Below are 12,170 nucleotides of genomic sequence, written 5' to 3'. Positions count from 1 at the left end.
CTATATGTGGTAGGCACCTAGCTACCCACTAGAGAGACATTATTTAATTCTCTCAACCATCTTATAAAATATACACTATTATTATTCCTGTTCCACAGCTAGATAACTGAGGTTCAGAGGACTTGTGTAATTTGCTCAAGCAGGTGGCAGGCCAGAAGTTGGAGCCCACATTCGAACACAGATCTCACTCCAGAGCCTTAAATCTCAACCACTATACGCACCTTCTTCATCTTGAGCTATTCTGAAGATTCCCTTGCCTGGTGTGGATCAGGGACACGCAACGAGAGTTCATTGGTCCTCCCATTTGACAGCGAATATAGTAAAGCTGTAACTGTAACCGATCAGACTGGAGCGTGCTGGCATCGTCCCAAGAACCATTTCCTCTTGGCGATTCGGGCACCAAGAAGTATCCCACACGTAACTTTAAATTGCCCGCGAGCAGTCCGCATCCAGGCCCTGCCCATCATAAGAGGGCACTCGGATGCGGCCAGAGAACGCCCGGCAACCTCTGAGAGCCGAAGGCGAGGGCCCGCAGTTCGCGCGCGGCCTTTTCTTCTGGAAGACGTAGCTACACGGTGCTCTCACGTTTTCCGAAAGTACCTCGAGCCTGTGACCTTCAACCCAGCATTTCCACTCGCCTCGCTTTCAGAGCACTTCCAACCGCAGTCCTTTCCTTCCGCGAACCTCCCGCCGGAAGTGACGCACCGGAAGCGTCGCTCCTCCCACAGGGGCGGGGAAGGAAGATGGCGGCGCCCTGCAGCCGGTGAGGAGAGAGGACACGGGGATCCCGAGGAGCGGCCAGACCCGGACGTTATGGCCGCATCCCCGCACACTCTCTCCTCACGCCTCCTGACAGGTACTGCACCCGCTGTCGTGCTCGACTCTGGGAAAGTTCTCTTCTTTTGCCACGTGCGACACCGTGGTTCCGGCTGGCTGCAACCTTGGGAGCCCTTGGCGAGGTCGGCTGGGCACCGGTGGCGGGATGTGACCTTTGGAGTAGCCTGAAGTGATGGGAGCACGGAACTAGTGTCTAGTCTTGCACTGTGGCTCTGGCGGTCCACACCGCCTCCATCCCGCTCCCCTGGAGGGGCGGTGACTGGTGTTTCTTTCGGTTTTCATAGAGTAGAGGCTGGAGGAGAGAGGACAGAGTAGAACCTTAGAGCTCCACGAGCCTTTTGGCTTATCAGAGCCTCGGTCTGTAATTTATTTATATACTGGTTTATCGTGTGTTTTTCCCAACTGGACTATAAGCCTTGTGAAGTCAGTGACAGTTTTTCTCTGCTTCACCTCTGTGTCCCCTGTGCCCAGAATAGTACCTGGTGTGCATTGTTGACTCTCAACAATTATTTGTGAATGAATGAAATTTGTCCTGATGGAGATACTAAAGAGGAGACTGGGAATAACTTTGCCCCCAGTAGTTTAGGATGATAACTAACGGCTGTGTGAGGAATGTACTGCCGCTGGTCCATATTGGAAATGCATAGAAGCCAGGGACTCCTTTTTGATCAAATCCCAGAAACTTTTCTCAGGCCCCATGTATCACAAGCTCTCTGTAGCATCTGTCAGTATTGATCACTGTGACTCTGAAATTCCTTTCTTCATTTTTCTCATGGCATTGTTAGTTTATGGGTCTTTTCTGGTCTATGATCTGAGGGCAAATCTTTTGACTTTTCTGGAATTGAGTTTACTCATCTGTAAAATGAGACAATTGAAGTTGATGATTTCCAAAGTCCCTTCTGTTTCAAAAAGTGGGGAAGAGGGTGGGAAGTGGGAGTAAAAATGAAACAAGATTGGTAATTGTTGAAGCTGAGGGAAAAGTAATTGCGCTCATTGTATTCTTCTGCTTTTGTATATGACTGAAATTTTCCGTAATGAAAAGATTTTTTTTTAAGTGATTCTTTTTGAATTACTTCCTTACTTTCTATCATCCCTGACTGTGAGTATTCTTTCAGCCTTTTTTAGTGCTTGAATTAACATCTCTGTAGGAGGTTTTTCCAACGTGTGTACCTCAGGCTAGCTGCTTTTCTGCCTTTCGGTTCTGTATTTTCAGCTTTCTATAGGACAGTTCCACTTGGCTGCTCAGAATTCCCCAGTTCCAGTAAGTGAGCTGTATATGGTCCCCGTGGTTTGTTACTGGATCAGACTTTTCAGTGCTGATAAGAAGGAATTAATAGTTTAGCGTCTTGAAGCTATGAACATAATCGCCAAAAAATTGCTAGTAAGTGGTCTATCGTACTTGCTCTAATCCACTTGGAAGGTCCACTACAAGAGCTTGATGTGAAAGCAGCATGTTTGAAAGGGGTGGCAGAGAGGTAATCTGGGACTATATTAGATATCTAATGGTCATGTCTAAAATTGCTTCTAAACATTCAAAGTATTTTATAGCCCTTAAAAAAAAAAAATCAGCACCTTTCAAAATCAGGACCTTTCAGTCTGCTCACTTCGTTTTTAAAGCCCTATAATCACGACTCATTATTGATGGTGAATTGTAGATATGGTCTCATGTTTCCAGATTTTTAATGTGTCTACTGTAAACCCTGTGTATCTTCAAACCTCAGTATGTTTACATAGGGCTGAAATGTCTTTGATTTCTAGGCACCAATTTGTAGAAATGTGACACGTGTTGACTAAATGAAGTGTTTTCATCATTTAAAAGTGCTGTTTCCTAGCTTTTATTTTTTCTTACTACCATTCTGTAAAATCTCAGTTTGACCCACTTAGTCATGAGAAATATTTTTCAAGGTGGTTTTTTTCCCTCCCAGCAACATGCATTTCTCACTGGAAATGAAGAACTCCAAACAGGTTTTGAAATTTAGGCCCAAAACAGTAAAATCTTGATGTCTTCTGAATAATCATTTAATATTGAAATCCTGTTATCTTAAACAATGATGTTAAGGCCAGAAAGGGAAAGTGTACACAATCAAAAATATGTATTCCAAGGGGCAGTGATTGTTATTCGCATCGTCCATGTAAGCTATAGGGGTGATCCAGTCATCAAACATTATTTCATTATTATGTGGAAAGTGCTCTGCTGGCTGTTGTAGCATAAGTGAGTAAATCCAGGCCACCAAAGAACTAAAAAAAATATGGTGGAAACAATTTGCGTTAAGAAGTGCCATGAAAAAGTGTATAAAGTGATAGAGTAGTTGAAAGAGACTTTGAAAATTTGACAGGTGAGGCAAGACACTGCAAGCAAGTGAACAACATAAAGATGAACAAACTGAAGTGTGTGGTGTATTTAGTGGGGAGTGATGAGACAGCATTGCCGGTGTGAGTTATTTGTACATGGTTGGGCGACTCTGGGCTTCAGGAAGAAAACCATTGGTTTTATGGAACTTGAATTGGAGAACAAAGGAAATTACTGAAGTTGGGGTGGCTGGCATGAACCCTACAACTGTTACTGTAGTCCGAATAGAAGATAATAAGGGTCTGGATCAGTAGAAATGGAAAAAAGTGAACGGATTTGACCTGTATTTCAGAGTTGACTTGACTTGATGGTTATTAAATGATGAAGGAAGAAGTCAAGATATTCCTGAGGTCTGGTTTTATCTCCACTAGAGAACTGAATAGAGATATGGGTGAGAATAGTGTTCTTAAAGACATTTCAACATATCCACATGGAGATACTAAGCAGTTGGAAATAGGCATACGTAGTAACTCTAGAAATGGGTTGAAGATAAAAAATTACTCTATAAATGCATTTGCTCAGGGACATTATATAGAGTTCAGAACAGTGGGAACACAACTGCCTGAAAGTGGCAGGCACAGCAAGAAGAGACACCATTAGGAAAGTGACAAGTGATGGGTGGAAGGTGGCAGAGAAACACGAGTTTTTAGTGTCATGGAAGCCATGGGATGGAGACTCTTCAAAAGAAAGGGAGAATCTGTACCATTATATTTTGAAGGCTTGACTAGGGTGAGGTTTTACACAGAAGCATTGGATTTGTTTATATTTGAGAGAAGATTTGGAATAATGATTAAAAGCCAAATTCCCATACAACAAAAATAGCTTCTTCCTGACTAGATTGATAGTCATACTTTGTTGAGAACTATTTCTTCACCCTTTTGGTTTATTTGCCTGACAGCTAACATATTAATCTGAAATATATCTTCCAGTTTACAGTTATTGAGAAAAATTATGCTTCTCATTTTATACTGTTTTAAAAGTAACTGAACTGATTGCTTTATATTTTCTTCTTAGAAATATCTTTAGTGTGGACATTTAAGCATTTAATATAATAAAAGCATAATGATCCTGAAATGAAAAATTTGGCTAGCCCTGTTAAAGAATTAAACTGACTTAAACTGTAACTAGGGCTAATAAATTGCATTTATTCACAAATCTGGATTAAATTATTTCAAAGTTCTGACCCATCACACGTGCAGTGCTTACCGCGGTATGGTACTGGCTTTGCCTCTGGATAAGTGCACTCATCATTTGACGAGAAGCATTAATCATTTTAACATTTTTTTTTCTTTCTCTTATAGGCTGTGTCTGGTATCTAGAAAGAAGAGCTATGCGGGACTCCCCTCACAAATTTATGCATCTTTTTAGGAACGTCAATAAGCAGTGGATTACATTTCAGCACTTTACGTTTCTCAAACGTATGGTATGTTCAGAAGACCATCCCTACTCTGCTGCTATCTGTCTTTACTTTCTCTGTATGAGGGAATTTCAGAAATTCCTATTACAAGAAGAGTTGTAAGAAGTACTGTTTGAAAAGGACTTTTATTTAGTGTCCTCTTAAGTTTATTCAAAACTTTAATTCCTTGTTTTGATTATTCTTAACTAAAACCAGAATAATTCTGGTGTTTGAGCTTAAAAGTATGATCTTGAATTTACTGATTAAGTTTGGAGAAAGATTGAAAACTTCTGGCATATTTTGATGACACTAAAATTAGGAAAAGCTGAATGTTATAATACATCTTTTTAAATTCTTCAAAGTTCTGTGAATACATCAGTAATACAGAAATAATTGCTTTAACAATGTGACCCTCCTGTTTTCTTACGTTACAGTGCATTTAAAAGTCTTTTAAACACATACATACATGTCTGAGAAGATTCAAATGAACTGAGTTTTTGTAATTTGCCAGGCATTTGTAGTGGGCGTTGGTAAGCTAAGTCCTCTTCTAGGTCTGTATAATATTGGCTCCATGATATTGTGGGCAACATGGGCATTTAACTCTAAATTAACAATGAGATCATTTGCCTTTTTCTCAAATAGAAAAGTATTACAGAATGGAGAAATGATAGGTAAAAACTCAGATAATTATAGTGTAAGCATGAAATAATAGCAAATTCATAACCGAACATCCTATTTGACATTTCTTTCATCTTTTTTTAACATAATGCCCACTTTAACTTAAAACTTATAATCTTAATAAAACTTACTCTGATGAGAGAGTTAAATTTTCAGTAATGTTCAAACTTTTTAAGTTGGGGTTCAAGGATAATGGATATATAGAAGACAAACTCAAATATGTATAATGCCTTTGTTATGTAAACAGAACTCTGGATTCATTCATGAGTTTATAATTTCTTTCTAAGACTAGTATGTGTAATAGGAAAAATAATTACACATAACTAGTTATCAGGATAGGTGGCTCCAAGTCCTAGGGCCACCTATAACTAATTGGCTGTTGACTCTTGGTTCTGTCAGTTTATTTCTGAGCCCTGATTTCCTCATCTGTAAATTAAAGAGATACTAATAATGATCCACCTTTTGTAACAACTGTTGAAAAGCTTAAATGAGATACATATTGTATAAACTATAATAATACACATTTATAAAATTATAAAGTGCCTCACAAATGCTAGTCGTAATTACTTTTTGCTAGTAAGCGATAGAGATTGTCTCTAAAACCCACATTCTTTTCTTATGCACACTGCTGTAATGTCACTTAGCCCTGGATCATGCACAATCTCTGAGCCCCTCTCTGTACTGTTTGCCTAGGAACGTTGAAAGTCAACAGGTTGATTTGGGCTCTTAATCATAGAAAACATTTTCATTGCATTTGGATGTTAAACCACCAGTTTCTGGTAGTGTGTTAAGGGAAGTTCTGGAGAACATGAATAAGAAATAAATTTATCTTTCTTTTAAGGAAATTAAATTCCTAGGATTTTCTAAACCATAGAATTTGGTTTAGAAAAACGATTACTGAGGCATTAATTATATTCTCCATATCTCTTAGTCTAGTGATTTCCATGTAACAAGCACTCTAATATTAGTTAATTTACCGTATATTTATAAAGGTAAACCTTCAAATACTGTAAAAGTCAGGCTGATGGAAGGTGTAATTAAACTATTTAAGAGCATTTTGGGCTTTGTATAGTAACATGTACTTTTTAAATTTAGTATGTCACACAGCTGAACAGAAGCCTCAACCAGCAAGTAAAACCGAAGCCAGAACCAGTGGCATCTCCTTTCCTTGAAAAAACATCTTCGGGTCAAGCCAAAGCAGAAATATATGAGGTGAAACCTTTTTCACCCTCCAGCCTATCTTTGTCCAGAAAGCCAAATGAAGAAGAAGTGATAGAACTAGAATCTGCCTCAATAATTGAAGCCTCAATAGATGTGGGAAAAGAGATAAAAGATGAAAAGCAGTGGAAAGAGATGAAGCTGCATGCGGACGATTTGCCAGGAATTTTGGCTCGACTGTCCAAAATCAAACTCACAGGTACTTTGTTTTTCTGGTATAGTTAGATCGTTACTTGAAACTTTATTTTTAGTTAAGCGAAAAGCTAATTTTATTTACTGACCCAAAAAGAATGTTTTGAAACTACAGATCCTCTCTTGGTATTTTCTTTCTCTTCAATTTAATTGGAATCCGAAATCAAATTTTCTGGATTCTATTTACTCAGAATTGTAAACAGTATTGTACTAAATGCATTATACTAAAAATACTCTCTTTTATTTGCAGTTAAAGTAGAATACTTACCTTGCTTATTTCCTTGTCTTGTGTGTTTTTACACCTACTGTCCTTGAAAGATGTAGTAGGATGATGAGTTCTGTCTGAATTCTGACAGCAGGACAGACTGCACTGCTGTGCTTGGTATGCAGTGACCACGGTGGCCACTGGGCCTCCCAGCTCACTGCCGTGTTTTGCTTCTTGTAGGGCCTCTGGGATTGTCCCAGGTGTGGAGGGATTTTGAGTGCTTCTCTGAAAGGAGGTTTAAAACCAGATATTTTGTCTACTTGTAGCAAACGGTACCAAATTTTATTGCATGCATTTGGGTACTAACCCATAATTATATCCTTTGGTTGTTACAACCACCCTGTGAGTCAGGCAAAGCTTTGCTATTATCATCCCATCTCATGGCTAAACTTAGAAATAGCTTATTCTGGCATAGCCCTGTTTAGAATATATGTTCTGGATCATCCTGCAGATTGAAGACCTCGCCTCTCTTTTTTTAGATGAGAATAAGGAGAAGAAATGGGTACCTGATACTCTTTGAGGACATAAAGTGGTAAATAATGTTACTGAGTCAAAATCAGGAAGTAAACAGATGAGAACAGAGAGCCTTTTGAGAGTAGAGAAGACCAGAGAAAGTGGTTTTTGTTTATTTGTTTGTTTGTTTTTCAAGAGTTGAGCCTGAAATCCAGAGGTAAATCCAAAGGGAGGTAAACCAGACCACTTCTTTCCTCAGTGACCAAGCTCACTTAAAAAAAAAATCTCATTTGGGGGATGAGACCCAGACATAGGGAGTTTGACCAAGAATCATAGTAAAACTTTCATAGTGCAACTCCGAAACAGTGAGAGGAATTTCAGGTGGCATCCGTGAAATTATGGCTCAGTGCTTTCTGATAGGTGAGCAAAGAATCATCACATTTCTAAAGAAGTTATCTTTTGTCATTTACACAGCTGGTTTGAGTATCGTGTTGTTAACAGGTTAAGAATGACTATTAATAAGATGTGATTTTAGGATGTCACTCAAAAAACAAGGCCTCTCAGTATGTAGGCATCAGAAATGAGACCTGTTATCAGCGGAACCTTCTTTCCTCGTGTGCACCATCATTTAACGCGTGCACTCTCCTAGCTCCCACTCACTCTGCAGATTTCTTCTCCTCTCTCATTGTCCCATTCCCGTCAGTAATACCAGCATTCTTCACTCCCCACAGATGAGAAATCTCAGAATCATTCTTTCTTCACCTTTTATCTAACATCCAGGTGTTACCAATGGAATCTTTTGTAATGCCGGTGTCATCTCTCATCCCCATTTCTGAAGCTATCATCCTAGTTTAGGTCCAAAACATGAGGTCTTTGGTTATTGCAGCAGCTCCTAACTGTTCTCTCTGCCGTCATTCTCCTCCCACTGCGGTGTATGTTGCCCAGGGCCACCAGACTCACTTTCCTAAACCACTGCTTTCATCTGTTCCTAACCTACTCGGGAGTCTACAGTTCCTCTGTACTGCGTCACCTCTGCCTGATTTTCAAGGAACGTTGTCGTTGGAAATGATTAGACTCTTCCCCAGAAACATGCTTCTCCCCGTCCCTGTCCCCTTCCACCCCTCCATAGTCATTCTTCCGTGGGAGACCAGGCTGCCTCTCATATCCAGTCAGATCGTTTCAAGGCTTCTGCATTAAGCCTTCTCTTGCCTGTTCTTGGTCCACGTCTCCCTTCTCGAAACTCAGAATGTGGCTTTGAAGTCAAGCAGACTTGAGTTCAGATCCCGGCTTTGACATTTACTAGCCAGTGAGACTTTGGGCAGTTGCTGGACCTTGTTGAGACAATGTCCTCATCCATAAAGTAGGAATAATAATAAATCATTTCATAATTCAATCATATGATGTGTTTCAAGTACCCAGCAGCGTGCCTGGCACGTGGGAGACCTTCAAAGGTGTTTTCAAGTAATTACAGGTAAACACTTGATCGTCTATTTAATGAACAATATACTTTCCTAAGATTTTGAGGGCAGAAATCATGCCATATGCTTGTTGAGTACTTGCGGCTGTCCAGGCACAGTGCTGCTTCCTTGGCAGGGGGAATTGAGAGGGAATTGACAGACGGACGTCCTCCGGAGGAGGGCAGCCACAGGGAAGAGGGGATATGGAGACCCTGTCACTTGGGGAGTGAGATTGTTTTGCTTGGAAAAGAGAAGGGAGGAGGGAGAAAGGTGGCGAGGGAGAGGAGCAGGAAGACATGGCAGCCCCCTTCAAACACCTGTAGCTCCGTTGATTTAAAGGAACAGTGCTGCAAATTGATAGTCCAGAGGGCAGAGCAGAGATTGCACGTGCAAACGAGGTGGCAGATTCTTTCCGTCATCTGGAGGAGAGTTTTTAGGGGGACTATTTAGGTGTGAAATGGACTACCTCTCAGGCACTGGTCCTTGTCATTGGAGTTACCCAAGTGGAAACATAATCCTTGAGGCAAGTGGAAGAAGGGATTCATGCATTGTGTAGTGGGTGGAACTATAATAGACGGTGACAATTAAGTCCCCTTTCAATACTAAGAGACTGCCGGCCTTCATTAATTATTGGGTGTTTACCACATACCCCTTTGTGCTAGGTGCTGGCAATACAGAAATAACTCGCACATCATTTCTGTCCTCAAGAATTTGATAGTCTAATGGGATTTTGTACACACACACATATATACAAATAAAACTGGTCAGATACATCTGCATTTCACACCCAGAACACTTTCTTAATACTCATGTGACCCTGAGCAATTGCTTAACCTTCCAGTGCCTTAGTTTCTTTTCCTGTAAAACAGAGATAGCAGTACTTACTTCATAGCTTCATTGTGAGGATTGAAGGAGATAATGCGCGTAAGACACCTGTGTGCCCATCGCCTAGTAGGCACTTAATTAGCTGTTATTAGTACGACTATTGCTGTATCCACCAGTAGGAAATTAATGTGACAGGTATTATAAGAGATGTGTGCAGAAGGCAGAGTGGGGACCCAGAGAGGAAGTATTGTTTCTGCCTGTGGAGGACGGTGAAGTGAAGGGGTGTTCACCAGGCAGCAAAGGCCAGGATCGTACGCCAAGGCACAGCGGCTGGCGTGTTCAGAACACGGCCGTGTGCCTCAGTAATTAATGCCGGATGCCGTGAGTGTTACGCAGGAGAGACACTTGGTGGAGGTGGAGGTCAGGCAGGGCCATTTTGTCATGTTGGGTGTACGCATATTACATGCTAAAGAATTTAGCTGTTACACCCCAGCAGCAGAAAGTCCTGGAAGGTTCTTTGTCTTATTTATCTTTTAAGTTGCTTTTAAATACTACTAAATTCATGTAAACTTACTGTAAGAAAAAGAAATCCAAATAAGACAGAAGCATATATCTTAAGCTGACAAAGGATCCTTTCCGTTCATTCTAGATAAAAACCCCTGCTTGAAATGTAGCCTTCTCTATATGTAAAAATATGCAGATATAAAGATATGGTTTTACATTTTAAGTTCTGCAACTTGCCGTTTTCTCTTAACAGTATAGCTTTCACTGACAATATTTACCTCACTGCATAATACTCCAGTATATGAACTGCCATTATTTACTTAACTCATCTTCTGCAGGTAAACATTTAGGGTGTTTCCAGTTTTTTGCTATTAAAAGCAACTCTGTGACTAACTTTTATCTACGTAAGTCTTTTTATACTTATGTGAGACTGTCTATAGCTGGGGTGTCAAAACTGCGGCCCGCGGGCCAACTACTATCCGCAATCCATTGTTAATTGGCCCACAGCAAATTACAAAAATATATTTAGTTTACTTAAATAAACCAGGTGAGGCAATCCGTACTTCACCTCCAGTGAGTGACCCGGCTGTTTGGGTATTTTACCGCATATGGCCCTTGGTAAAAAAACGTTGAAAGAAGTTTGGACACCCCTGGAGGACAAGTGTTTAGAAATGTAATCACTAGCTTTGCACATGCCAATTTTGATAGATTGACTAGTTTGTTCCTAAAAAGAGTGTAATTTATATTCCCTCCAATAGCATACGGAAATCTGATTCCTTCCTGTCCTGTGCTTGTGCCTTAGCAGTCTTCACCAGTTTTGCTGTTTGATAACTCAAAAGATTTTTGTGTGTATTCGTTTTTATTTTTTGAGTTTTGGTGGATTTGAGCATCTTTTTCTATATTTTGATCATTTGTAGTTTTCCTTCTGTTATTTCTGTCCTGTATTCTCCATCATTTCTTATTGATTCTTTAGAACTCTGTAAATTACCATTTCATCCATCATATTTATTTTTTAAAAAATTTTTTACATTTACTTTTTCCCTTTAGTTGTGATATTTCGTGTTTTTGTTTCATTTTGCCCTGCTGAAATTTTTAAATTTTATGTATTCAAATTTATTAGGGTTTTTTTATGCGTAGAAAGATTTTTTACCACCCTGTGGTTGTAAAAGCATTCATTTGTGGGTTGTTTTTTTTGTTGTTGTTGTTTTTTGTAGTTTAGTATTTTTGTTATATTCTCTAAGGTTTGGGGACCATGTAAATGTATTTCAGCATAAGGAGTAGGATTGATTAAGAAGACTGCGGTGGTAGTACTATTGCTCAAGGGTCACCTGTTTTTGTAAATAAAGTTTCATTGCAACATAGCCACGCCCATTTGTTCTGTACTGATATCATGCTACATTTGCAGAGTTGAATAATTATGACAGAAAACTTATAGCCTGGAAAGGCTGAATATTTTCTGTCTGACCCTTTATAGAAAAAGTTTGCTGATCCCAGCTATAGAACGTGGAATAGAGAGAGGCAAGAATATTGGCACAGAAACCAGTGGTAGCCAATTGAGAAATGACTTGGAGCTGAACTAAGGCTGTGGAGAGAAAGGAGAAATGGAGGGGGACAGAGATAGAGAAATAGTAAGGAAATAGAATTAACAGAACGGTAGATGTGGTAGAGTACTGAGGAGACGTAAAACAGAAGGTTTCAGACCTGGAGTTGGCAAAAAGCATGACAACTGACAGAAGAAGCAAGCATTCTCTGGTTCTCGGGGCTCTATGTTCCCTGTTACCCTATACTCTACCCAGTCCTCTGAGAGAGGGAACAGTGTAGTGAGCCCTGGGCCAGCGTCCCCACATTCAAATCCGGGTTCTTACTAACTGAGTGACATTGAGCAAGTTCCGTAATCTCCCTGTGCCTCAGTTTACCCATCTGTAAACTAGGGATAATAATAATAATACCTGCTTCAGAGGGTTGTTCTTAATATTAAATAAGCTAACATTTGCA

General features: G+C 40.0%; 1 protein-coding gene across 2 annotated transcripts in view; it reads left to right on the top strand.

Moving 5' to 3' along the window:
* Positions 1-704: 704 nt before the first annotated feature.
* Positions 705-12,170, top strand: part of LOC117013489 (protoheme IX farnesyltransferase, mitochondrial) — a 125,118-nt gene continuing 113,652 nt past the window's right edge. Inside the window, exons 1-3 of one of the 2 annotated variants that reach the window (XM_033090693.1) lie at positions 705-856; positions 4,489-4,610; positions 6,357-6,678. In XM_033090693.1, coding sequence (XP_032946584.1) covers positions 814-856; positions 4,489-4,610; positions 6,357-6,678 — 487 coding nt within the window. In that variant the 5' untranslated portion in view covers positions 705-813. Of the gene's footprint in view, positions 960-4,488; positions 4,611-6,356; positions 6,679-12,170 lie in introns of both variants that reach the window. The other variant, XM_033090694.1, reaches the window with a different exon arrangement.

The sequence above is a fragment of the Rhinolophus ferrumequinum genome, chromosome 21, assembly GCF_004115265.2.
Source record: "Rhinolophus ferrumequinum isolate MPI-CBG mRhiFer1 chromosome 21, mRhiFer1_v1.p, whole genome shotgun sequence".
NCBI classification, from domain to species: domain Eukaryota; kingdom Metazoa; phylum Chordata; class Mammalia; order Chiroptera; family Rhinolophidae; genus Rhinolophus; species Rhinolophus ferrumequinum.
The sequence above is the reverse complement of the archived record's forward strand: the minus strand, read 5'-3'. Positions and strand labels throughout refer to the sequence as shown.